The sequence below is a fragment of the Typopeltis vanoorti genome, chromosome 4 (genome assembly GCF_054136105.1).
Source record: "Typopeltis vanoorti isolate ZY-2024b chromosome 4, IOZ_Tvanoo_1.0, whole genome shotgun sequence".
NCBI lineage: Eukaryota > Metazoa > Arthropoda > Arachnida > Uropygi > Thelyphonidae > Typopeltis > Typopeltis vanoorti.
In genome coordinates, this window is record NC_143552.1 from 54555027 (window position 1) to 54583017 (window position 27991).

General features: G+C 35.9%; 1 protein-coding gene across 1 annotated transcript in view; it reads left to right on the forward strand.

Annotated features, from left to right (window-relative positions):
• Positions 1-27991, forward strand: part of LOC150107312 (attractin-like protein 1) — a 447772-nt gene that overhangs the window by 124707 nt on the left and 295074 nt on the right. Inside the window, exon 7 of the mRNA XM_090391786.1 lies at positions 5039-5193. Coding sequence (XP_090247912.1) covers positions 5039-5193 — 155 coding nt within the window. The remainder of the gene's footprint in view (positions 1-5038; positions 5194-27991) is intronic.

Here is a 27991-nt window from a genome sequence, read left to right on the forward strand (position 1 = left end):
GCGAGCAGCCTTTTCATTAAATGAAATACCAAACACATACAACATGGAAATCTCCACTTTGAAAACCAAAGTCATGGCATTTAAAGGCCAAGATCCAATTTGAAGCAAAATTTACATGAACGATGATATTATAGAACAAGTTGATACATTCAAATATCTAGGCTACCACTTATCTTATGAAAGAGAGAAAGACATGCAACATAAAATAACCAATTATATATTGGAATAACAAAAACTATTATTCAGATATTCATTGCAATAATTTAATTTAATAAGCAAGAGAACAAGAATAAGAATCCATAGCTTAATACCAAGAGTTATCCTGACATATGGTTCAGAAGCTTAGACCATAACTCAAGCTGACAGAAAAATACTGATAAGCTCTGAAATGAAATTCATGCACAAAACGGCTGGATATAATAGATTAGACTTCGAAAGAAATAGCGATATCTTAAAGGAACTTGAGGTGATGCATGTTTTAGACTAATTGATCTTTATAGAGAAAGAGAGAGAGAGAGAACATACAGAAAGAATGAGTGCAGGAAGACTCCCCCATAGAGACAGAGATACAGATATATCAACTTAAAGGGAGAAGGAATAGAGAACAGCCTTTGAAAATTTGGGAGGAGACTGTAACAGACTACTAGGTCTATTACTGAAAGGAAGAAGAGATCAATTTCTCATCAGGTTCATTGCAAATGCCAAGCTCATGGGTATGAAACTGAAACTAATAAACTAACTACTTCTTCATTTCATCTTTCTGGTGATGGGTTGAGTCCGCTTTGTACAATCTCTCTTCAAATATTGTATTTTTAGTCTTCTTGAACATAGTAGTAAAGCTGGGGAATTCGCCTCTTTCTTTTAAGGATCTGAGCCAACTTTTCCTCGGTCTTCCAGGTGGACGCTGTTTTCCTATTCTTCCATTTAGCACGATGTTTGGAAGTCTGTGAGGAAGCATTCTCTGGACATGGCCGAACCATCGGAGCTGTTGTTGAAGAATAATGTCTGTGAAGTTGTCCTGGTATGACAATAAATAAATTAACACAGAGAAGCAATTGCAAAAAATATCAAATTATAAATTGACTATTTTTACACAACCTCAGTCTGTTCCCACTCTTCAAATCACCATTAAAAGGGAGACAGTTTGATGGCATGCAAGAGGGAGAATTTTTTTGATGAGAATAAGTTTTCATAATTGCAGAGGAGTCGCAATTTCTGGCCTAGTTGACTACTTAATAATATCTGTTTTCCAGTCAGCAGGCTATGTGTTTAAATCTTACTGTAAGCATGAATGTTTTTGTATCTCTTTAGATCTCAGATGAATTTCTTTTTTCTTGTGCGATGCCACGACCTGAGGTAGCTTAAAACAAGTTCCACATTTGATCACCAGAGCACCATTTCTAACCCTAACCCCTCTCATTGATTCTAATGTACTGTAGGTTAACATATTGTGGGTTGGATTAACATCATTTTTTTACACCAATCTGAATAGTATTTGGGATTGATAGATAAAAAAATGTTATCCAGTATTGAAAACAGGATTTAAAATACACACAAGGTGGCCATAATTAATGAGGAGGTGTTCAGAACCCTGTAGCGAAAAATGTATTGGACAAAATTCAACCATGCTTGGTATAAGTACACTCTGGAACATGTTTTTGATTTACAGCAAAAAAAAAAGAAGAAAAGAAGAAAGTACAAAATTCTGCCGCCAGCAGAAGCAGTTGTGATAAGACTGAAGTGCTGTGGATCTGTCCTTACCAGAACTTGTGTTGCTAGTCAAGTTTTACTATCAACAATGCACTAATGCTAATGCCACATTTCGAGAATTCTGCCATTTGAAGGATAGGAGAAAAGGTCCAATAATAAAAATAACAAATCTTAGAGAAATAATTTTACAATTTAAATTAGCTGATCTTTAGCAGTGAAGCCAAGATGAGGGTGCAAATGAATTATTCCTCAACAAGTTGACAAAGTTGCAACTGTCATTGTGGAACACGGAATGAATAACACACAAGGGTCCAGCAGTACTTGGGTAATATCAAGACAACTGGACATGCCATATTCAACTGTGTGGAAAATCCTGTGTAATATGCTGAGTTTTTTTCCCTTACAATATCTCCCATACTCAAACTTTGCTTCATGATGTGAAAACTCGACTGCAGTTTGCAATGACATTCATAGCTTGAATGGAGGTGGATGATGTGTGGGCGTGGAAGATCTTGTGGAGTGACAAGGCACATTTTTATCTGAACAGTAATGTTAACTTGCACAGTTGCCGCATTTGGGCTCCAAATAACCCTCATGTTCCATCTGTGACCCCCCCCCCACACACACACTTATTGGTGTGGTTTCACTGCATCCTTTATTATCAGTTTGTACTTTTTTGAAGAACTTTGCCCAGTGACTTGTATTGTCTCTGCTGTTGGGTATCAAGAGATGCTGAGCAACTTTGTTTTCTGCAACTGCAGCAGCAAAGATTTCATGCAGCTGCATGAAAATGGACTACCATTTTCATGCAGGTTGGAGCATCACCTTACATTGGATTACCAGTACATTGAATGTTACGAAAACACTTTAGAGAACAGAGAGTGATTAGTCATCCATTTCCCACCACTGGCCACCTTGTTTGCCTGATCTCAACCCTATGATTTTTGCTTGTGGGCCATCTGAAACACATGGTGTATGAAAGACATGTTCCTGATTTAGCAGCCTTGAAAGACAGAATAAAGCAGCTTGTGAGGCAGATCTGTTGCATTCTGCTGTAGAAAATATCATTCACAGAATGCAGTTCGTAGAACATCTGAAAGGAGGACATATTGAACCACATCTGTAAGTTATACGAACCTAAAAATTGATTTGTTGTGTCTCTTCTAGCCATTATAGTTTAATTAATCCCAAACCGCGTGCTTATAACCCAAAATGTTTCCTGGTGGCAGAATATTGTACCATTTTTATCTTCTGTAAATAAAAACCCATGTTCCATAGTGTACTTATACCAAGTTGGTTGAATTTTGTCCAATACATTTTTTGCTACAGAGCTCTGAACACATGCTCTTTAATTATGGTTGCCCGTAGATCTATTACAAAGTGTGTAAAAAGCAGAACTCGCAAAACAATCTGAAATTTCGAAGATGAAGTACTTTGATGAACAATTCATCAAGCTGCTTCATCTTCAAAAGTGTGATGTCACACAAAGCAAATTGCAGAGGAGACACTTCCTGTTTATACATCACCACATGAATAAACAGGAAGTAATATGAGAAATTAAGTAAGCTTGATTCCTTGTAGCAGATTAAGTTCTAAAGGAGTGAAAAAGTTGGAAGTTTTTTTTTTTTTTTGAAGATACTTCAGGTGCAAACTTTGTTTGCTTACACTTGGATAAAGGATTAAACTAAATTTATTATAGTCTAACCAAGTGGGAAAAAACTTCCAACATTTCTCTAAATCCAGAGTAATTTAATAATAAGGTGGTACACCTTTTGGCAACCCATATAGGTAAATATGACTTCTCGATTGCTTCTGCATTAGTATCACCACTTCTGGGTCTGACTCCCACTGACGAGACTTCAATAAAGGTCGAAACTGGTCTGGGTAGTGGCCCTTCCCTTAATGCATAGCGTTGTTCGCAAAGAGATGTGCTTTGCATTATGGGAGATACTGAGACAAAGAGTGACGAGAGCTTGGTCCACTTTTACCACAAGTTGCCTCAGTCCTGAAGATAGATACTTCAGGTGCAAACTTTGTTTGCTTACACTTGGATAAAGGATTAAACTAAATTTATTATGATGTAAAAAAGGTTAGAATTGTTCAACTCCCATTTACAAATGGGAGCTCTATATTGGAGGGGTTTTCTTTGGGTCTGTTGCTGTTTAACTTTTATGTTAATTATACTGAGAAAGATTTAAATGGAGTATGCAGTTGTATATAGAATATGGAAAGCTGGAGAGAATTACAAAGAGTAAAATAGATGTGGCTTTACTGGTTGATTTGAATAGACTGTCTGATTGAACAGATAAGGTGGAGATCTTCCAGTTCAGTATTGTGAAGTGCAAGATTTTGAATTTGGAAGACAAGGATAATGCAAACTATTCATTGGTAAGTATATCTTGAAGGAGGTGAATGAAATAAGAGATTTGGTATGATGGACAAGATCTGAAATTAGGAGTCATGTTGCTAAAAATATGAAAAGCATATTATAGCAGTGATGAGAGGACATCAACACATAAAAGTAAAGAGATTATGGTTCCATTGTATAATATCTTAATCAATCCACATATGGATTATTGTGCATAGATTTGGTTATCTGTTTTTAAGGGGGATGATGTTATTATGAAGGAAAGTGATTAAGATTGTGTTTAGATTGAAGCACGGTGAGTAGTAGAGGTTGGATTGTTTGAATTATGTTCAAAGCAAGTAAGGCTGCTGTATTCTGTTGATTGTATGTGTGTTCTTCTGGCCAGTTTGTGTTTTCCCCCCTTCCCAACACACAGAATGGAGAATCTGAGTTTCCAGAAGAGGAAACTTTGCCACCATGATATGAGAACAGCTAACTCATCTTCAGTCAGAAAGGCCTTATAAAGATTTTTAGCACCCTAGAATAAATTTGAACTTGAGTCTTTCCAATTAACATATACATAAGTTGCTAACAGTTCATTGCCAGATTAATGTGAAAGAGATTTTCCATAGAATGGAGGGAGATGGGTAGAACAAGTGAGTATCCCTGGAAGCTGTATGAGATGGGTGTGTGATTGGCAGAAGAGAGAGAGAGAGAGAGAGAAAGAAAGTAGATTTTGTGCATGGAGATTGGTTAGTTAGCAGAGTACCTTGCCTGAGAGTATGGTGAGCGAGTCCAGAAACAGTGAACGAGTTTAAGGCATAGTCGATGAGTTTGTGTGTCAGCAGGGATGTCCTGTGATGAGTCTTCAACTGTATGGAGGCCTGGTGATGAAAATAATAAAATAATAATTATAATCATGTCATCTGTCTTGATAATTTGTTAATTTCATTCTCTATTTTAAAATTTCCTGAAATTTAGGGTTCTTTTGACCCCTAGTCAATCGCTTCGTTACCTCCACAGCAGTGTTATATTAAATGGATTGATGTTGGTATTTGGTGGAAATACTCATAATGGAACTTCTTACAGTAATGGAGACCAGTGTTTTTCAGCAGACTTCTTGGCATATGATATTGGTAAGCAGCATTTGCAGTAATAATACTCAAGTATTCATTAGAACAGATTTGAAGTCTTAAACTAAAGCAAATTTTGAAAATCAGTTTTTTAAATATACAAAAATCTTCCATAGTATTTAATGAAGGTGTATGTAATGTGGCATTATAAAACTGTGTTTCAAACTGTCTTCTGGAAATCTGTGAATAAAGTGCAAGAATTGAGGAATTTTAAATGAAAAATCTTTACTGGATTCTTTTAACTACACAATAATAGTTGTATTATAAATTTTTATATATTTTCAGAATGTATGGTAATTTTTCTAAATTCTCCCCTCTATGTGAGGCAGAGGGAACCTTCCGGTGATGGTACTAGCCCCTTTTCATTCTTCCTCTTTTTGTGTGCTGTTTTTTCATATCTTCTTTGCTCTACTTCTCCTGAGTCTTTTTTACTATCTTATCTTCCAGACTACCATCACTGGGATCCAATTCCTTGCCACCATGTTCGTCATGTGGCCTGTGGACATCCAGAAAGGGAGATCCTGGTAGTTTTGCACTATTTTAGCTTCTGCTTTGGCAAGATGGGGAGGCCCTGGATGGCCTGGATCATTTGGCTAGTGGACTTGCCTGCAAGGACCAAGGATGTTGCAGTAATTCTCCTTTCTGATGGTTTTGGGACAGGGCCTAAATCCATGTGTTGGGGGAGCTCTCACACTGAACCAAAAACTCCTTGACCATGATCCTTCATCCTCAGTTGTTCCAGGGACCATAACAAAGCTTCACCTAAGTATTGATACCATTAATACACCTTTCGACAACAGAAGCAAGAAATAAAAGACATGATACCAGTATAATTATTGCAAAAGTTTTTCCAATCATCCATACTACAGGCAAATGCCAATAGGGAAAATGTCACCCTTCAGTTGAACAGTCAAGTATGTAACAGACTGCACTGTCCTTGCAGCAACAGCCTCCACTCTAAGGACATCATCTCGATTTCCATTTTATCCAAAGCCTCAGTGGAATCCAGAATGCTAGGCAGTGAAAAAAAAGATCAACACAGAGCATGAGGTATATTTAGATACCCCACCAAATTAAACTTAATAGCCTTTAAGTGTGCCCAGGCCAAATCATAATATGTGAGACATCGGAGTCAAAAACAACCCTGGATCCAATTTACATCATCGATTAATCAAGAAGCCAGTGCAAAAACTGTGTGGGATAAAATATAGAAGAGGAAAGGTAGATAAAAAACACACCAGTAGTTCACCTTGGAACATGATGGATGTATTATTGTTGATCCCAAAAGCTATGGCAGACATTTCGGGAGAAAATTTTGCCATAATCTCAGCAACAGCCTCATGTCCTCCTGAAATTTAATATTGAAAGAGTAACAAGTAAAATGGTAAGCTTCTGTACAAAAGGCATAGAGCCATACAATCAGCCATTTGTTAAAGAGGAAAACATATATTTTTGTATAAGTGATGGGGGAGGGAGTTTGTTTGATTCTACATAAAGGATTTGAATAGATGAGTTGCAGAAAAGATGTCTTAATTATGCCCTAAAAATAAAGTCCCTTCCAGATCACAGTACATGGACTAGTCTGTTCTCTCTACTTTGGGAGGTCCTCTGTCATACATGCCAGACTGCCATCTGTCCTTTTGGTATGTGCATTAAGGCATTAAAGAGACTGTTGAAGCTATTGGCATGAATGCTGTCAACATTACATGCACCAAACAAAACAGCATTCTTCCATTGTGCAGGGCTTGCACCCTATCCTGCAACTTGTCGCTTTGTCAACTACAGAAGGCTCATACACCCTCATCTGTCTCCTTTTAATTGTTCAATGCATACAGAGTAGTCCATTCTGATTTCTTTCCCATCTATACCGATGATACAGCAGAATTGCATACCATTCAGCTTGCACTTCTTCATATCAAAGAAAACTCCTACCAGAAGTATATAATTTATACAGACTCTTTAAATTCTTTACAGACTATCCCCTTTCTGGTATATGATCCACATGCAGTTCTTGGTGAGGTGCTTCAACTCTTGCACAAAATGAAGACCCCTAATTTAAATGTGTTGGATTCTCAACAACATTAGAATTAAGGGAAATGACATTGCAGATTCAGCTGCTATATTTATTCATATTTTCTTGACCTACTGTTTGATGCTCCCTTATACTGACTAGACACAAATTATAAAATCAGAGTTAATTGCACAATGGCAGTACTCATGGCAGTAAGCATTGATGAACAAATTACATGTGATTTAAGCCTGTCTTTAAGCACTGGTAGTCTAGTTAATGTGGGAACAGAAGAGAGGAAGTTGTTCTTGCTAGGCTCTGCATAGGGCACAGTCATTTTACACATTCTTATTATTTTTTTTTTTTGATGAAAATATCCGATGTGTTTTGCTTATTTCTCTTCTTCTTTTCATTATAAATTCGTTTATAGCAAGCAAATTCATCATGTACTTTCCTTTTTACTAATAAGTAGCTTTCAACATTGGGGTCCATGGCTTTCAGCCATTTTGAGAACATCGCTAACTGCAGAGAACATTTCTGCAAGACCCTTCACTGTGAATTGTTTAACTACCTCTCCTTGTTTCTCTTTTCGCTCTTCCTTTTCTTGTTCTTCATCTTCTTCAACACGTTGTTCCTCCAGTTTGATCAATTCTTCGTTGGTCAACTTTTCAGGGACACTTTCTGTGAGTTGAACTGTGTCGTCATCAGTCACTTCGAGATTCAGATTGTTTGCTAGGCCCACTAGCATTTTTTTCAAAACTTCCAAAATCATGCACAAACCTTTTTAATGTCTTTTTCCATATGCCACTCATACATTGAGAGGTCATTTCATCCCAAGCTATGGCAATATTTTTAATAGCATGATAAATATTAAATGCTTTCCAGAATTGCATGAGAGTTGGGTCATTTTCTTCAGTAGCAGAAATGGCTTGTGAAAAAGTTCTCCATAGATAATTATTATTATTATTGTTCCGGGCAACTCCAAGGAGTCGACAGACTCATCGGGGAGGGAGGCCCTAACATCATGTCAAGAACAACTATTCGACATTCACACAGTATCTATCATACCTTGCCTTGAACTCATTCACGGTCGTAGCACCCACAACAGACTCTGGAAGCTTATTCCACTCATTCACTACTCTCCAAGTAAAAAACCTAGTTCTAACACCCTTGTCAACCATGCTCTTGCCCAGCTTCCATTCATGGCCCCTAGTCCTCCCACCACTAGTCATATTTTCAAAAATATCTTCTGGATCAATCTTATAGAAACCCTTTAGTAATTTGAATGTCTCAATCATATCACCTCTCCTTCGCCAATCGACCAATTTCTGCAACCCACAAATCTTCAATCTATTCTCATAAGGTTCATTCCACAGACCTGCTATCATCTTGGTCACTCGTCTCTGGATCCTCTCCACTTCCTCCCCATCACGAAGAAACCCTGGTGCCCATAACTGGGCACAGTAGTCCAGATGGGGTCTTATCAAGCCTTAAATAATAAGCCTTAAACACCAAGAACTCCCTGATCAATCGGTTGGATCAATGAAGTAGTGTATGGAGGGAGAAACATGACCTTGAACTTGGTGAAGATCACCGATATAAGGCAGATGACCTGGAGCATTATCTAGAATTAATAAAAATTTAAATAATTCTACATTTTCTTTCACACAATAGCTTTCCATTTCACTCGCATAACAGTTGATTAAGGCATCTGCAAACAATTTTTGAGTCATTCACGACTTATATCTCTGCTAATGAACTTGAAGAGTGTGTTCCTAATGTTTTTGAAGGCTCATGGATTCTCATTGTGCCATATCACAAATGGTTTCAGTTTATATCCAGCCACATTACCCTCTAACAGAGTCGTAATTGTCTTTAAGAGCTTTGAAACCAGGCATAGATTTTAGCTTTTTGTGGAAAAATTGTCTGCTTGGGCATTTTTTTCCAAAACAAGGGGTTCTCATCCATATTAAATATTTGCTGTGGCAAATAATTTTCCTCCATAATAATTTTATCCAGTTCATTATGAAGTTCAAAATGCTGCTTGAATCTCATCAACCAACCGAAAGAAGCATTGAATTCGTAGTCATAAACTGGTCCTGCTTTCTCCTTCATCATGTTGAAGAGACTTAGTGGCTTAGCGGTTATGGTCATTGTGCTAAGAGGTATGCACTTTTGGTTCAGGTCCTCTATGTATTACGGAAGTAGCTTTTCTAATCACCGATAGGACTTGTCATTGCTTAGTCACTATCGTTTCACTTGCAACTTTGTTTTGAGATCAATTGCTTGCCTCTTTTTCTGTGATTCTTCACTAGGTTTTTTTAATTTGGGTGTAGGGGGACCATGTTACACAAAATCTCATGAAATATTTAACGATTAACACATGAATAACCTATTTCTCAAACACATAATCAACAGATGAAATGTTGAAGCCACGTGTCTACTGCCGAGGGAGGTTGCCACTGAATGCAATGTTGACACTGCATTGTTGGTAAATAAAAACCTTATTACTTTACGCTCGCTTGCATTTTGTTCAAAAGTATAGTCGATAATGGTATTTATTCCATTATGGAATCAGAGATGTATCTTCGAACGGACATAAGTTGAAGGTCTTTCTTCAGTTTTGAGAAGAGGTAGTAGTCACTGGGTGCTAGATCTTGGTGGGTGTTCAATCTCCTGGAAGCTGCAGTCCTTCATTGCAGCCTTCGCAATAATAGCCGTATGGAATGGAGCATTGCGGTGTTTGCCTGCTTCACTACAATGTGACACCATAAAGGAGATGAGACGAGGAATGCTTAGTCACTTCTCCTTTATGGTATCACACCTTGGTTTTTCTCAGCATTGCTTCGCCTGGTTTGCACCACTCCATGGATTTCCTTTTGGAAAGAGAATCATAATAAAGAACCATGGTTTCATCCCTGACAACAATGGATTCCAGCACTTCTCTCTGATTCCCTTGGAAAAGCTCTAAAAACTTGCAGGAAGAAGTCACACAATGCTCCTTCCGAATAGAAGAGAGAAGTTGAAGCACTGACCTTCGATATGTGAAGCTTCTCGTGAATGATTGAAAGACTGTTGTTATAGAAATTTCCTCGGTCATCACTTCCACAGGCCGATCATCACAAAGATCATCTTCGATGTTCTCTCTTCATAGGTGAATCTGTTTAGCCCATTTCTTCACAATGGAATGTGAAGGAGAAACCATCCATTCACTGTATGATGACACTTGAAGAAAGTCCTTCTTTGGTGAAAAACCATCACAGCACTGTACTGAAGTTTCAACATTACAGTTACTTAGTGTGCCACATGTTAGTAAAATGAGTTCCTCCAACTGAATGACACAGAGTTGAAACTGATACACTAAGCTCCCCATAGATGGTGCTATCTCCTGTGGTGTTTTAAAATTGGCACAAATTTTGTATTTCAGGCAGGAAACTTTTGGAACTTACCTCGTGTGGAAAATGCAACACCCATCTTACCATTAGTCATATTCTGGTGGGATGCGAGTGCTTTTCACAAGAGAGAAATTACGTTTTTACTTATCTGGCCAAGCCCTATACACTCAACCAGATGTTGTCACTCTCAGACAGACTGAATGACATTTTTAGATTTTTAAAAAACATTAATTTATTCAAAGGCCTGTGTAGCTCAGTGGAAGTGGCGCTTGGTCGCTTGAAGTCAGACTTAAGTTCGAGTCTAGTTGCTGACTGAAGGAACTTTTTCTAAGCATTTCTTCGACCGATTCCCGAGTTAGTCGATCTCTGGCATGGGCAAATGGGGTTTTTCCTCCCGGAAACTCGGGTTTTTTATCCTGTAAACTCAAGAAAATCGACCATAGTACCCACATTATTTCAGACAGTAACATATCTTGTTAGGGTTAGGTACCAAGAGATGGCAGCACTTGTTTGCCAGCCTCTTCATCGGTGGCTGCTATAATTAGTGATAGACATGGGCCAGCTATTTCTGATTGGCTACCGATGGAGATTGAACTGCCCACTCAGTCTCCAAAAGTTAGATAGGGTATAAAGGCCTCGCCTACTCCCTATAAGGGAATAAAAGGCGTTAGCTGATTTTTTTTTTGTATTAATTTTTTTTTTATTAATTTATTCAAAGACATTTGATTATGGATTTGCACATATGTACATACCATGTTGTAAGAATTAACTAATTTTGTACATACATTTTATTTACTCATTTATGTTCTAATAACTTTGTACATATATTTTATACTGTTCACTGTTTTATTTCCTTGGAACTATCTTTTATGATAACTATTTATTTATTTACCTACCAACACCCTGTATACTGCTGTAACCCATGTCCTTGCACTATATAAATAGTTACAAGGAGATAAAACAGTGAATAATATAAAATATATGCATACCATAAAACCTCAAATTAATCATTCATTGTCATAATAAACAAAAACTGGATGAATATATTATTATTATTATTATTACTACATAGCACCTCCAGGGAGTCCAAAGACTCATTGAGAGAGGGCACGTACTCTACAACTCTCCATCTCCACCAATCCCCCACCCGCAACTACTTTCATCATCTACACCATCGCCATCTACTGCCGACCACCACTAGTATTTTCACAGACAATTGCAAACATCCATGCACACAGTGGGATTTGAACCCGAAGCCTTTTGGCTGGAGAGCATATATGCTAACCACTCGGCCAACCTTGCCAGCAGTAACAACAAATAGAAAACATAACAAAAATTAATAATAGCAAACCTATAACAACAGGTTTCACTACTTCAGTATCTTTTAGCTTTGTCAGGTTAGCTGGTTAACATAAAATATAAAATAGATACATAATGATACATTAAAATGCATTATAACAAAACCATGGATTAATTTTGTTGAACCTGCTTTCCATCATCTCAGCTTGCTTTCCGTTTTGGTGATTGTTAGAATAATTGAGGATTGATATATTATAAGCACTCATAAATAACTTGTATACATCTTACAAAATCAGTTCCCAATTCCTGCTAAGGGTTCCACAAGAGCAAGAATGTGATTTCAAAGAATCTAACTTTGCTAGATTCTTTGAAATATAGGAAACATTTCTTTGAAATGTTACATTGTAGCTGTTTCACTTGGTATGGGCTCTTCCCCTGTGGGGCACATGTTTATGGTTTGAGGGAACCTCCAGTGATGGCATTAATCCTTTTCATTCTTCCTATTTTTCTTTCTGTATTCTTCACTCTATTTCTCCTGCATCTTTTTTACTATCCTTTCTTCCCACCATCACTGGGATCCAACACCCTACTGCTATATTTGCAATGCGGTGCAACCCATGAACATCCAGAAAGGGGGGGGGGGAGATCCCAATATGCTTGTACTACTTTGGCATTACTTCAGCTAGTAGGCTTCTGTAAGGGTTAATGGTGTTGCATTATTCATCCCATAGTCTGGAGTTGGCTATGGTATGGTGTAGAGGGGACCCTCCAGTGATGGCTGGTCCTTCTCGTCCTTCCTCTTTTTCTTTGATTTTCTTTTTGTATTCTTTGTTCTACTTCTCCTGGTGCTTTTCTTTTTTACTACCCAGTATAAATGCATCAGTGCTCCTGATCATCCATGCAACAGGTGAATAGAGAAAATGTCACTCTTCTTTATTCAAAAGGGTTTAGGACTGGCAGGATCTTCCAAAACTCTTAACTATGTTCTGGTGATTTCTTTGTGAAACATTGTCTGCAACATTCTGAAAAACTGCTGAGAGCAACATCATGAGAGCAACATCATAAAACATTCTAATATCACTCCTTGTAGAGGAGTGATATTAGAATGGGATCTCCTTGATGTTTCTGATGAGGAGACATTTTCAGAGCTTAAACATCAGGAAGTGGCAGGTGTGATGCACATTATGATACACATAGATGTTCACCGGGTTCTTACCAGGAACATTATCCTTACTTTTTGATATAACTAAGCCTCCAACATTTGTAAAAGCAGGGTATCTCAACTGTCCTGTTAGACTGTACACCCCCTAATCCATTAAGATGCTTTAAATGTCAGAAATCTGGGCATGCCCAAAATGCCTGTTGTGGTTCTACTACCTGTGCATGATGCAGTAGTAAAGAGCATGATAACAATCTTGTTCTGGAAAGAAAGCTAAATGTGTCAACTGTCAGGCAGATCATCCATCTCACTCCCATGCATGGCAAAAATGGAAAGATAAAAAAGAAATACAAAAGATTAGAACAAAATTATCATATCAGGATGCAAAAAGGATGTTAATGACCACCAACACCTGTTCTGAGATCCTCTTATGCTGAGAAGATGGCAGCTAAGAAAATGTCAACAGTATTTCAAACATGTTTGTTTATTCTGCCATCTGATAATGTCACCATACATGAACTTTATAATCCTGAGTACTTCTCTGTTGAGTACATCAGTTGTATGACCTATGGTGTCCCTCCAGAAAAAACAACTCCAAAAATGGTTCTATTCAATGAGAACCCACTGGTAAAAAAAAATTACGACAAGAATATCACTTAAAGATATCAACTGAAAGTAAATTGCCAACTGACCCTGTCACATTACTTGATCTGTTGAATATTTTACCAGAGGAAGAAAAGGTCACTGATCCATACTTCCCAAAATCAGTTAATGAATATAAACCTGACAAAGAGTTATATTCACCAACTTCCCAAAAACTGGGCAAGTCTACAAATCCAAAACAACAGAAAAAATGAAATAAGAACTATTGTGGATTTTTCCAGAATATCAATGATATCAAGATTTTGCTGTGGAAAACCAAGCATTTCTGTCTGCAGGAAACATATTTAAAACCCAGTGAGGATCCTACCTGAAGGAATTTCAATATTGTATGTAAGGACAGATGAAGGTAGTCCTGCTCATGGTGGAGTAGCTATTCTAGTGGATAGTCAAATCTCTTTCTATTACGTAGGGCTTAATACTGTTTTGGAAGCACTAGCATTTTGCCTATCCATCACATTTCTTATTACAGTATATTCAGTTTATTTATCATTCGGGTGCTGAGTTTAAATGAAATCAATCTTAATAACCCTATCTTGCAACTGCTTGAGTCCATACTTCATGTAGATGACTTTAATGGGCACAACACTCTGTGTGGTGCACATTAAATGGATGAGGTCATATCATTTAACAAAATCTTGAAAATAATGACTTCTCCCTTTTAAATAATAAGCTCGGTACTTTCTTCCAAATACCTACCCACTCATATTCTGCAGTCTAACAATCTGCTTCCCTGCCATTTTTTCACTACTCATGTGGGACGTCAAAGACGACATCTACAGAAGTTATTTTAACATTATTTGCATGTGAAGACATGCAAATAATGGGAAATGTTCTCCTATATGCATTCTTTTTTTTTCTTTTTTTACCATCTTGCAAAATGTAATACTAATAATCAGTCAAACACCTATTACTAGAGTAGTAAAGTATGTAATGGTTTGCATTGTCCAGTCAGTAAGTCTGAATTCCAAAAACATCATCTCAATTTCCACTCTATCCAAAGCCTTGGTAGAATCCAGACTGCCAGGCAGTCGAAAAAGATCAACATAGAGCATGGGGTATATTTTGTAAATACCCCACTAGATCAGAATTAATAGCTTTTAAGCATGCTACAGCCATAGTACATTAGGTGAAATGTCAGAGTCAAAAACAATCTTCGATCCAATTTACCTCATCAATTAATCAAACAACCAGTGCAAAAATTATATGGTTTAAAATCTGGAAAATGAAAGATAGATAAAGAATATACTATTTCCTACCTTAGATCATGGATGTGTTGTTGCTGATCCCAAAGCTATTGCAGACACTGGGAGAAAATTTTGCCATAATCTTAGCAACAGCTTCATATCCTCTAGGATTTTTAATATTGAAATTTAGCTCAATATTAATATTTTAATATTGAGCTAAATTTTTCAGTCATTTGTTAAGGAGGAACTAAATACAGTTCTTTTATTGTCTCACCCTATTGCAGTAAGTCCTGATGACATCCATTATGAAATGATAAAACATCTTCTATCATCTTCTGTGGATCTCCTTGTCTTAATATACAGTGGATTATTTGCAGTGAAAGTGTTTCTGGATTCTTGGTATAAGTCATTTGTCATTGCTATCCCAAAACCAGGAAAGGATCCAACACAAGCAAATAATTATTGACCTAGTGCTCTGCCCAGTTGCCTTTGTAAGATATTAGAGAAAATGTTTAATGCCAGACTTCTCTAGTATTTAGAAAGCAGTGATCTTCTCTCATTGTGGCTTTTGTAAACATCATTCAACTTTGGACATTTGCAAACTTGTATAAGAGACTCATTCCTGAAACAAGAAAATCTGATTTCTGTGTTTCTTTTACATGGAAAAAACTGATAATACAGCCTGGAGATATGACGTTAAAAGATCTCTATAACCTAGGTCTCAGAGGACACCTTATATTTATTTAAAACTTTGTCTAGCCAAGCTTTCCAAGTCAGAGTGGAAAGTACTCTATCTTGGCCATCATAGCATCAAGAACAGAGTGTTCTTTCTTCAAGACTCTGTTTTAAGTGTTGACACTTTTTATTATCAAAGTTAATCACTGAACAGCTTCTTCCCACTGTAGGCAATACTCTTTATGTTGATGACTTCACAATTTACTGTCACTCTTGTAACATAAGGGTAATTGAAAGATGAAGCAATCAAGCAATTGATCATGTTTCTCTATGGGCACTTAGTGATGTTCAGGTGTTTTTAGCAGAAAAATGTTTCTTTGATCACTTCTTTTGAAAACTTGCTCTATGCCCAAATCCGGAATTAAAAATGGGACAAATTAGTATTCCAGTAGCAACAAAAACCAAGTTCTTGAGGCTCATTTTTGAAAGAAAATTTACATTCCTTGCACATATTCTTAACTAAGAGAAAAGTGAACAAGAGCATTAAATCTCCTTTGTACTCTACCGAATGGTGTGTGTGTAGATTGATCTTCTTGCTTTGTCTTTATATATTTAAATTTATACACTTATATATTCAAAGCTGGATTATGGGTCTCAAATCTATGGTTCTGTGAGGCAGAATAACCTGTGATGGTTGGATCCCATCTCAGCAGGGTACACAGTTTCTGGTACCTTTTGCACATTGTCCAGTCTTTATGTTTAAGTGAATGAATCAGCTCTATCACTTATACAGAAACATAATTATGCCCTACAAATAGTCTCTTCTAGAGCATCCTACATGGACTAGCAACCTCTCACTTTGTCAACTACAAGCTGCATAATCCATCATCTGTCTACTTGTAGTTGTTTAATACATGCAGGACAGTCCTTACAAGTTTTCTGTGTTGAAAATTGATTTTAGATATTTCAGGAGTGACCACTCTTGATATATGTATGTCAATCCCACACAAGACATGTTAAAACCTATAACATGACAGTGCTGTGCATGTGGGGGCAATACTTTAGATCAGTGCTTTCCAAACTTTTCATGTTGGTGACACACTTTTTAGACAAACATAATTTTGTGGCACAGTAATTCAGTCTGACGTGCCTCTCATGGGTCACGTGGCCAGATCAGATGTAGTTTAAGTATATGCTTTTACAATTATATTTTGTATAACTTTTAGAAGGTTTATTTAAAAATCTCTTCCTGTTCATCTGATACTGGGCTAATAAAAATTCACTATTTATAGTAAGTGATTAATCACTTACTCCTTTTAAAACTGATCCCATCATTACTGTGACAAGCAACTCCTTTTGATATTTGATAAGATCAAATATCATATAACTCCTTTAAAGGTTGCATGATATAGTTAGACTATACTCTTGTCTTGAGGGCATGACACAGTCTATTAGCAAACCAGAGGTTAAACTTGTTTCACGACACAACCTATCTCATGAAAACCTTTCATTTTTATTAAAAATATATAATACAGTATGATCGAATAAAAAAAACACATCAAGTGAGCTGAAATGATTCTCTCTTCTTAATTTGTCAATGTATTTAATATAGGGAAAACAGATTTCATAGCTTGCTTGTTGAGTTTTTTTGATCAGACCGTATTTTTATATATAATAAAATATACAAAATAAAAATATATAATATATTTATATTTATTTCCAAGTAATTAATGTCATTGTTATAAGAAATAGAAAGAAAAGAAAGAAATATATAATAATAGAATTTTAATGAGATATATGAGCTTCATGGGATGAACACAGCTTTTCAATATTTGGTGGAATAGTAGATAAAGACACTTGCATTTCGTCATCAAGCATTCTTAAGCTTCCACGTTTCAATGTCTTCAAGTTTGCCATCGTTGAAAAGGATACTTCACACATGTATGTAGTGGGAAAACTGCAAAAGAATTTTTAACGCTTTTTTACCTATGTTTGGATGCATTTTTGAAACACGAATCCAAAAGTTGTCTAAATCACCCTCTTCATACATCATTAACAGACTTCGATCATTTTTTATTTCAGCTAATTCTTCTTCAGTAAGTGACAAGTTAATCGTTGCAGTTGAAAAAAATAGATTACTGATCCAGTCATAGTCTTGTATTTCAATATTTGGGAAGTAGTGATGAATTTTATCTCCGAGTATTGTTAAATGGTCAACAATTAGCGAGCTGATATCACATTTTAGTTCACAGTCTGCAGTTTTGGAAAACATTTCAAAATTTCCTTCTTTCACTTTCCTTTTCCAAATTTCTATCTTGTCTCTCATAGCACAAATTTTATCCACCACTGTTAAGATATTTTCTTCTTTTCCTTGCATACTGGTGTTTATTTTATTCAAGTGTTCAAATATGTCAGCAAGATATGCCAATTTTGTGCACCATAATTTGTTTTGAATTAGATCGCAGAATTCATTTTGTTGATTTTCCTCAAAAAGTTTAAGCATCATTTCCCTCAATTCACATACACGAGAAAGCACTCAACTTTTTGACAGTCAACGAACTTCTGAGTATAGTATAAGTTTTTTAATTTTTGTCCCCATATCTCCACAAATTTTAGCAAATAATCTTGATTTAAGAGGTCTACTTTTAATGTAATTGACCATTTGAACAACTGTGTCCATAACCTTTTTTAATTCATTACTAGTGCTTCCCGATGTAAAAAGCAGTGAGTAATTATAATATTTTCATTCTCTTTCTTTGCTAAAGCTGTGAAACCTTTTGTTGAACCAACTATTGAAGGAGCACCATCTGTGCATATTCCTACACAATTTAACCATAGCAAATTATTTTCCTTCATGAAGCAATCTACTGTTTTAAATATATCTTCGCCTCTAGTTTTCATTGGAAGTTCTAGACAACACAAGAATTGCTCAATAATTCTGTTGGTATGAATGAAACGTATAAAAACGAGTAATTGCGTTAACCACTGACATCTCTTGATTCATCTAACTGCAATGTAAAAATCATATTATCGTCTTGAAAAATATCTTTTATTTGCAGCTTAATGTCAGCAGACATGTCTTGAATATGTCTTCCAATCGTGTAATCTGCCAAAGGGATTTTATTAACTTCTCTCTCAAATTTGGGCTCAAACATTGTTCGAACAATAGCACAGCAAGACTCCTTTATAGTGGTTTCGGCAATAGTGTGTGGCTCCTTGTTTTTTGGCAATTATTTGAGCAACCAAGTAACTTGCATTTTGATCTTTCTCTGATGTCTTCATTCTCTTGGTGAACGATGTAGACTGCTTCTTTATAGATTTTGAAAGTTCAATAAAGTATTCTACTGGCTTTTCTGACAAATGACTGTGTTTTGAGGTAAAATGGCACTTTAATTTGTTTGGTACCATACTTTCATTTGCATCACCCCCCAAACTAAACACTGGGGACAAGGATGGTTTTCATTACCAGAAAATGTGAACCCCAATTTCATATAATCTTTATTGTATAAACGAGCCGTGGAAAATTTTCCTTTACACTTCTTCCATATTAATGCAGACCGTTCAACAGTTGATTCTTCCGTAGTTTCCTCTATAGTCGATACATTTTGTTCATCACAAACGTCACCTTCAGCTTTTCTTTTATTAATTTGAAACTTATCCATTTTACAGGTAATTCAACACCAATTTGATAAATAAAACTGTGTGAATTTATTGTAAAGCTTTAACAGTAACTAAACATAAAATAAAAGCACCAGCTCTTCATTTATTCACATTGTAGTTAGAATAAACATCAATAATAACATTTGTATGAATAAACGGGGTGCTTTATTTTTATTGGTCGAATGATAATAAAACCAAGCGACTACTACGTGATAAAACCACAGGGATGAATTCGGCTGCATTTATTCTCCATTATTTATCGAAATATATTGATATGAAATATTCTTAAAGGTTAAAAATAATTAAAAGATAGTTTGTATATATAATTTTGAAAGTGAAATTTAAATTCTGGAATGTAAAACATCTTGCAATTACATTCTATTTAAAGTAAAGTATTTTTGGGACTCCTTAGTGTGGCTCTGCACAATTTAGCTTCTGTTTACATTTACTGTTACTCATACTTGAATGAACTATAGAAAACTCCAACGAAAATGAAAAAACTGATGGTGTTGGTTGCATGCAAATCGGTAGACTCAGGGAGGGGGTTCCGAGCGGTTGACCAAATATCTTCTTTAATGGTGCTAACTAAAAGTCGTACCGGTACTTTGCGAAATGGATTCCGCTGTGGAAATTTTCAGCAATTATTCTGTTTAACACTTTATGTTCGCATGACACACCTTCATACTGCAGCCGACACACTAGCGTGTCGCAACACACAGTTTGGAAAGCTCTGCTTTAGATGTTTCTTTGGAACTTTTTTTTTTCTTCTTGCGACTGCTTTAGTTTGCTGATGTTATTTATTTTTTCCCTTTAGAAGAAGAAGAACAGTTGATGTTATATCAGAAATTGGAAGTTTTTTTTTGTTTATTGAGGAGTGCCCTAGGCCTCAGTTTATATATATAATTGTTTACATTATATATATAAAATGTAAAAAGGCTCGCAAAAAGTTAAGCAAGTTTGAGCATGGTTAGTAGTTGGAAGGGTTTTTTAAAAAAATGGCTTCATGCCATTCTTCAAATGAAAACTAGATAGATGAGTGAATTGATGAGGTTTAGAATGCTTTAGAAGATTTAAAAAAAAAAAAAAGGTAACAGTTGATCAAATCGGAGAGTTGACAAATAAGTCAATTTTGGAAGAAAATGAAAGGACTTAAAGGACAACCGAATATTGATAAAAGCGCTATTAAATAATCATATCAAAGTAGGAATGGAATTATCAGACCAGGTTTTTATTCTGTGTACATGATGTCATCCTCTTGAAGCATATCTCTACAAGTCTTCAGGAGTTGCTGTTTAATTATGTTTGCTGTAACAAGTTTGGTATAACAAAACTGAAAGACAAACTTATTGTGATCATAATTTCTTGATATATAATCCTCAAGAGACGTACAGGATAAGTTTCCTGTACACCTCTTGAGAATCCTATCAACAGTTTTTCCCCTTCCCCAAAAAATCTAGCAGGTTTTTTCTGATCTTTCATGTTCTGTTTAAACTGATGCCACCTTATATTAGTTTTGCTTACACATTCTTGAATACTAAAAATGTCACATTCCTTCCTAGTATCTTCGTTTTTAATATAGTTCTGATGTCTGTTCACTTTCATTAATCTCAGAAATCTCATGTCCATTGTTTTTGGTCTTTAATGACTATTTTATTTCAAACCCAACTTTCAGATTCATAATTTAAAATTAGTCTGACCACGTTAGTGTGTTAGCTAATTTCTCTTGTATCACATATGAATTTAATCAGTGGGCTTACCACAATATATTTTCTTATTGTGTTGATCTAGATCTGTGTTTGCTATTTATACTAAAAATTGGGTCTCAGTAGGCAATGTTTGACATTGTTCTATAAAGTTCTTCATCAAGAATGGAGTTGATGCTTTCTTTTTCTTCTCTGTTTTTATAGGTTTTTTGTTTGTTTATTGCTGATTTCCTTATCAGATTTGTTAGCAGTTTATTCAGTTTAGTTAGTTCTGGAAACATACTGGATTTGCATCAAGCAGAACATTGAGTTTAATATCTCCAATTTTGGAATCGGGTTTAATGATACTTCATAATGTGATCCATGTAGATAATGAATAACAGTGAGATAGCATGCAATCATCTCATACTATTTTACATGAAACCATCTTCATACACATCCTTCAATTCTGACTGACTTATAGCTTAAGTGTATGCTATATATTAATAATTATTAGACATACGTTCACAAGTTTACGGATATTTCAGTCGGAAATTAACAAGTCATCATCAGTGCATCGGCATGATCACAAGGTGAAGCCTGAACAAAGAACATTAATCCGATTTACAGAGCTGAGCCACATATGCTGGAGCACAACACAGGACTAAGACCAAAAGACGTCGGGGGGGGGGGGGGGTTCCAACCCTTTTATACCACTCTCCTATCGGCCACTACCGTAAACTTTGCTGTTCACCTGAGGCACGAACATGCTTGTGACGTCACAGCGTCCGATTCTCCCACTACTTGCTCTCACGGGACGGTATGGGGTAACAGTTTGCTTTTCCCCTTTCTTCTCTTGGAGTATACGTAAGCATAGAATTTTCTTGATTGCTCCCTTTTTTTTTGTTGTTTTATAAAATAAAAAACAATTCGACCAAAATTTAGGCATTACTATCAATACAACGTTAGCATATCTTCTTAAATATTCTTACCATTTCTTAAAGTAAACACATTTTTTTTTCTTTTTTTACACTAGTACATAACCTTTCCTTTAGATATTTTACAATTTCTTCCTTTCTTTTTCTTGTTAATACACTTGGTATTTCACATTACTATTACCCAGATAACAAGTATTTTCAGTAAGCATTGTATATAGTTTATACTCTGTTATACAATGATAAGTAGAATCATGACATTCTAAGCTTATCAGGGTATAACACTAGCTTTCCTGGATATCCTGCTTTCCCAACCCCTATCTGGAATACTTACATCTGTTCATTGTAAACCTACCCTCAGTTCTTTCCTAATATCCTCGTTTTTAATATGATATTGCCATTGATGCCTCTGTTCATGCCCCATAATCTTTCTTAGTACTCATATCTGTGGTCTTTATTTCTAACCCAGCTCAGATCCATAAGTTACTATTGGTTTGAACACTGTCCTTTATACAGCAATTTAGTGTTTTGACTAATTTCTTTCTTATTCCACATAAATTTATTCAGCTAACTTCCTACCATACCAGCTTTGTTAGTTCTATTTTATATTTTTATATGTAACTTTCCAACTTCATGAAAAATTGTTCCTGAATAGTTGAAATGTTTTACTCGATCTATAGGTTTTTCCATTCAAGATGCAGTTGATGTTTTCAATATTTCTACCTATTTTCATTGTCTTTTTATTGCTGATCTTCATATACCAAATTTATAACAGCAGTTATTTAATTATTCTGAGAATCCTGCAGACTTGTTGGATTTTTTCAATTGGTCGATGTTAAATCAGTTATGCGACAAGGGCGTAAGTTATCTCCACTATTATTCTTTATCTGTATGGATCACATTATGAAAGAAAGTGCTGGTAAAACTGATATCATAATTGACAATGGTAATCTTAATCTTTATGATATCAGTTTTACTACCACTTTCCTTCATAATGTGATTCATATAGATAAAGAATAACCTTGTCGCACACCTGATTTAACATCGACCAATCTTCCTATACATCCTTTAATTCTAAAGCTGACCTACAGCGTAAATAGAGACTGTTAAGTTCAATATGATGTCTGATGTAGCTTTTGAAGAGCTTTCCACTTGGTACCTAGTCATATGATTTTTCAGATCTACGAAACATAAATACAAATTCTTGATATATTCCCAAGACTTCTCGACTATTTCTCTTAAAGTGAAAATCTGATCCTCATAACCTCTGTTTGGCCTGAGTCCAGCTTGCAGCTTGTCCTTCACCAGGCTTCCCTTCCACAATTTTTCTTAGCTGTTTCTCAAGTGCACTTGCATAAATCTTACAGGAGCATTGAGTAGGGAAATACCTTTGTAATTCTCACATTCAGTTTTATTTCCTACTTTAATCATCCAAAATTCAATTCTCTGACCATGCCGTTTGAATTATGCACTGTAAAAACTTTTACATATCTATATATGAGCATTTCTGGTCGAATTTCATCTACTTCAGCTCCCTTTCCACATTTCATGTTTTCTGATGGCTTTTTTGTGATGGATATGCATTCCTGTTGGAAGTTTTCTACCACCTAGCTGACACTACTTGTGTCATTTAGCAATCTTTCAAAATAATTACTCCAGACATCTAAAGTATCTTTTTTAGTTTTCATGTCAGCTGTTGATCATTGATTCCTTTTACAGTACTCTTTCATTCATTTCTGGCTTTTTCAACAGCCTCCAGAATATTTTGCCACCTTCCTGATATTTATTTTCCGTGTTCTTACCAAATGACTTTTGTTTAGCTAGTTTTACACACTGCTTAACCTTCTTAAATTTATCTCTCTATTCTCTAAGAGCACAAGCTGACTTACTTGCAAGGAACTTTCAATTTGGTTTTTTTCTTTTCCTTTACTGTCTCTTTAACTTCCTGAGTCCAGCATGGAGTCCTGATTTTCTCTCCTTGCAGACAACTTTACCACATGCCTTTCTGGCCAAATCAGTGTTTTTTTCAGGGTTGCCACTGAATCTCCAAGGTTTGGTTTCTGTTTTCAAATTCTTTTTTGTACTTTAATCTACAGTTCACAACTGAAAGCTGCTCGACTTTGATTTAAAAAAAAAAAAAAAACTTTCTTACACACACTTCTTTTCAGTATGAAATTCAGTTTTATATTGCTCAAGACTAAATGGTGATTACCTTCAATTTCAAATCCTCTATATATTCTTGTGTCTTGAAGCATTGGTAGCAATGTTTTCCAGCAAGAAAACATCACTATCAACAATAACATAGTTAACAAGGCTTTTTCTTATTCTTGCATCTTCTCTCCATATGAATTTATGCACATTTTTATGTTGGAACATGGTGTTAGTAATGTCTAGTCCATGTCCTGAGCAAGCATTTAGTGGGTACTGTTAACTTTGCTCTTTTCTCCAAATTTTCCCAGAGCATTTCTGTATGTCAGGTAATCATTTCCTAGGCTGCTGTTTAGATCTCCAAGAAAGACCAAATTTTCCTTTTTCATTGTGTCAACTGCCTTCTCTAATGCTTCAAAAAATTCCTCAAATTTTTCCTTAGTAGAAACCTTCTGTTGGACCATAGGCACAAATAAGTCGCATTGTCCAGTTCCCCGATTGTTATTGCCTGAATATAAATTTTTGTATTTGTTGCATAGAAAGCAACAAATTAAAATTATTGAAAGAAATAAAAATTATTATTCCTTAAGCAAAATGGATATTAGATCCAGCATTATTTCAAAGCCTAATGTAGAAACTTTGAAAGTTTCACGAGTCAACCAGAGAGCTTGCCGGAATACATTCCTCGGCATTCATGAGTTGCCTTAGTGTTGACTACTTAAAAGACATAGGCCCTGCCATCAAGTGTCTATATATTCGCCTTTTATTAGTCCATTTTGATAAGGTTTCACTGGCCTGAGAGCTGAAATAAAAGGCAAATATATAGTTGCTTGAGCTGCACTTATGTCTTTTAAGTAGTCTGCACTATGGCAACTCGTGAAAGCTGAGGAATGTATTCCCACAAACTCTCTGTTCAATTCACAAAACTTTCATAGTAGTTTCTACATTCGGCTTTGAAATAATACTGGTCTAATATCCACTTTGCTTATGTAATTTTACATTGCTGAACTGAAGCCTTTTGGCTCTTTATTTTAGTAATTACCTTTATGCATTGACTGAGAGTTCACTTATTAAAATGCATTTCTTTGACATTTCAAGAGTTCCTTAGTACAATAAGAGTTTTTGCTCTCTTAAGGTTTCTGCATAGTCTCTGAAGAGAACCAACCAGTTCAAAACAGCTGTCAGCCAGTGAAACCTTATCAAAATTGACTAATAAAAGGCGAAGAAAAAAAAATATATATATATATGTAGGAAGAATTAATTTACTCGGTTGATATACATTTTTTAAAAAATATTGAATGACTAGAAACCGAGAAAAATGAAAACAAAGTTTAATAGCACAACTAGTTTCAGCTTGTATATCATCCTTTTTCATGTGCAAATTACAAAAGAAATAACCAGTAAAACATAAAGGAAATAACTGTAAACAACACGGAAAGTTATTGTATATATATTTAATGTAGAAACGTTGAAGTCTGCACATTCAAAACTGTTCTCTCATTGGTTTCATTGTTGGGCGTATGCATGCATATAGCATCTTGCGAACGCCAGTATTTGATCGTAGCACAATGACAGTCTTAAAGGTTGTAATCAGGTTGTTGTTGAGATGTAGGGGATTGAGAATGATTTATATATATATAAATATATATATAAATATCAGCTAATGCCTTTTTATTCCTGTATAAGAGTAGGCGAGGCTGTTTAGCCCTATCTAAGTTTTGCAGACTGAATAGGCAGTTCAATTTCCACTGGTACCCAATCAGAGATAGCTGGCCCAAGGCTATCACTAGTTAAGAGGCGGCTCAACAAGTGCCGCCATCTCGTGGTCCCTACACAATATATTTAATGTCTGAAATAGTGTGAGTTCTACGGTCGATTTTCTTGAATTTATGGGATGAAAAACAAGTTTTCGGGAGAAAAAAACCCTCTTGCCCATGCCAGAGATCAACTAACTCGGGAACTGGTCGAAAAAAAAAGGCTTAGAAAAATTTCCTCTAGTCACAAACTGTATCCGAAACACCAAATCTTCATTCGTGCGATCAAGCGATGTGGTGTGCAAATGCCACATCCACTGAGCTACACAGGCTGTTGCAACTTTGATTGCATCGGCTAGGAAATATATATAAATATATTTATTTATATCTATCTATCTATCTATATATACAGGGTGTTCGGGATAAATTTGACATATTTATAATTAATTATATTTTTCCGTAAGTTACATGTATTAACACACACTTCTCTTCATTTAAAAGTTTGGACCCTTCTTCATTCATATACAAGATGTCAGAAAGGATGGATAGCTGGAACCCACCTGAATCATGGAAGAGAATAACTTGTATCATGATGATTCGTGCCCGCCATCAAAATAAGGATATTACGACTGCTGCCCAATGCTCCCTGAATACAGTAAAAACAATCAGGCATGAACTAGAGACTTGCAATGGTGACTACGAGGATGTAGCAAGAAGAAAGATCCCTAGCAGACGATCTGATTGCGTTCGTACAGCAGAATTCCTCGCAAATCTGCAGGAACAGGTGTTGAAGAACCCTGGCATTGGAATTCGGGCTTTGTTCGTGGAGTTGCTAACTGTAGTCAAGCCCTGGATAACAAGGGTAGCCAATGGTAGGCCGTATGTATGGCAGCAGGATTCGGCCCCTTGCCACACCTCTGGGAAAAGTCAAAAATGGTTGTCTGAAAATTTCTACGACTTCACCAGTCCAAATGTTTGGCCTCCAAACTCCCCAGACCTTAACCCCATGGATTATTTTGTATGGGGCGCAGTTGAAAAAGACACCAATCGCACTTCCAGTAATACAAAAGCCCAGTTAATGGATAAAATTAAAACAGTTTTTGCGGCCCTTCCCAGGGAGACTGCAGCATCAGCTTGTTCGAGGTTCCGAAGCAGAATTGAAGCTGTGATCGATGCTAATGGTGGTTATTTTGAGTAAATCTTGTTGATAGTATTGTAATTAACTCTGCCTGTAATGTTTTTTTGTCAATTCATTAAATTTAATAGATACAAAGAAGATTTTCTTTTTCCTTACGAAACTGTCAAATTTATCCCGAACACCCTGTATATGAATTAAATTTTTTACCTTGGGGATATTGTATATAATAGGATAACCAAGTTATTTTATAAACTTGGTTATTTTAACTCCTAATCCCAAGTATGCAAACAATTAAGTTTGCGCCTGAAACAAAGTTCAAGTCTAAAGATGATACAACACCAGGGCAACTGATTGTAAAGGTGGGTAAAGCTCTGATCACTATTCTTAGTATTTTCCCATAATGTAAAGCACATCTCACTAGAAGATGTATACTTACTGCAATGCATTATGGGTGGGGTCACTACCCAGACCGGTTTCAACCTTTTTTGAGGTCTCCTCAGTGAGTAGCTAGACCCTAAATACCAAGGTTATAGTAATACGGAGCCTTATCAACTTTGCCTATAGAAGTTGCAACAAGGTGTTTTTATTTTTAATAAAAATCTCTGGAGGAGATATAGATGAATTAAATTTTTTACCTTGGGGATATTGTATATTAGGATAACTAAGTTATTTTATAAACTTGGTTATTTTAACTCCTAATCCCAAGTATGCAAACAATTAAGTTTGCACCTGAAACAAAGTTCAAGTCTAAAGATGATACAACACTAGGGCAACTCATTGTAAAGGTGGGTAAAGCTCTGATCACTATTCTTAGTATTTTCCCATAATGTAAAGTACATCTCACTAGAATGTATACTGCAATGCATTATGGGTGGGGTCACTACCCAGACCGGTTTTAACCTTTTTTGAGGTCTCCTCAGTGAGTAGTTAGACCCTAAATACCAAGGTTATAGTAATACGGAGTCTTATCAACATTTTGTTGCAACTTCTATAGGTAAAGTTGATAAGGCTCCGTATTACTATAACCTTGGTATTTAGGGTCTAGCTACTCACTGAGGAGACCTCAAAAAAGGTTGAAACCGGTCTGGGTAGTGACCCCAC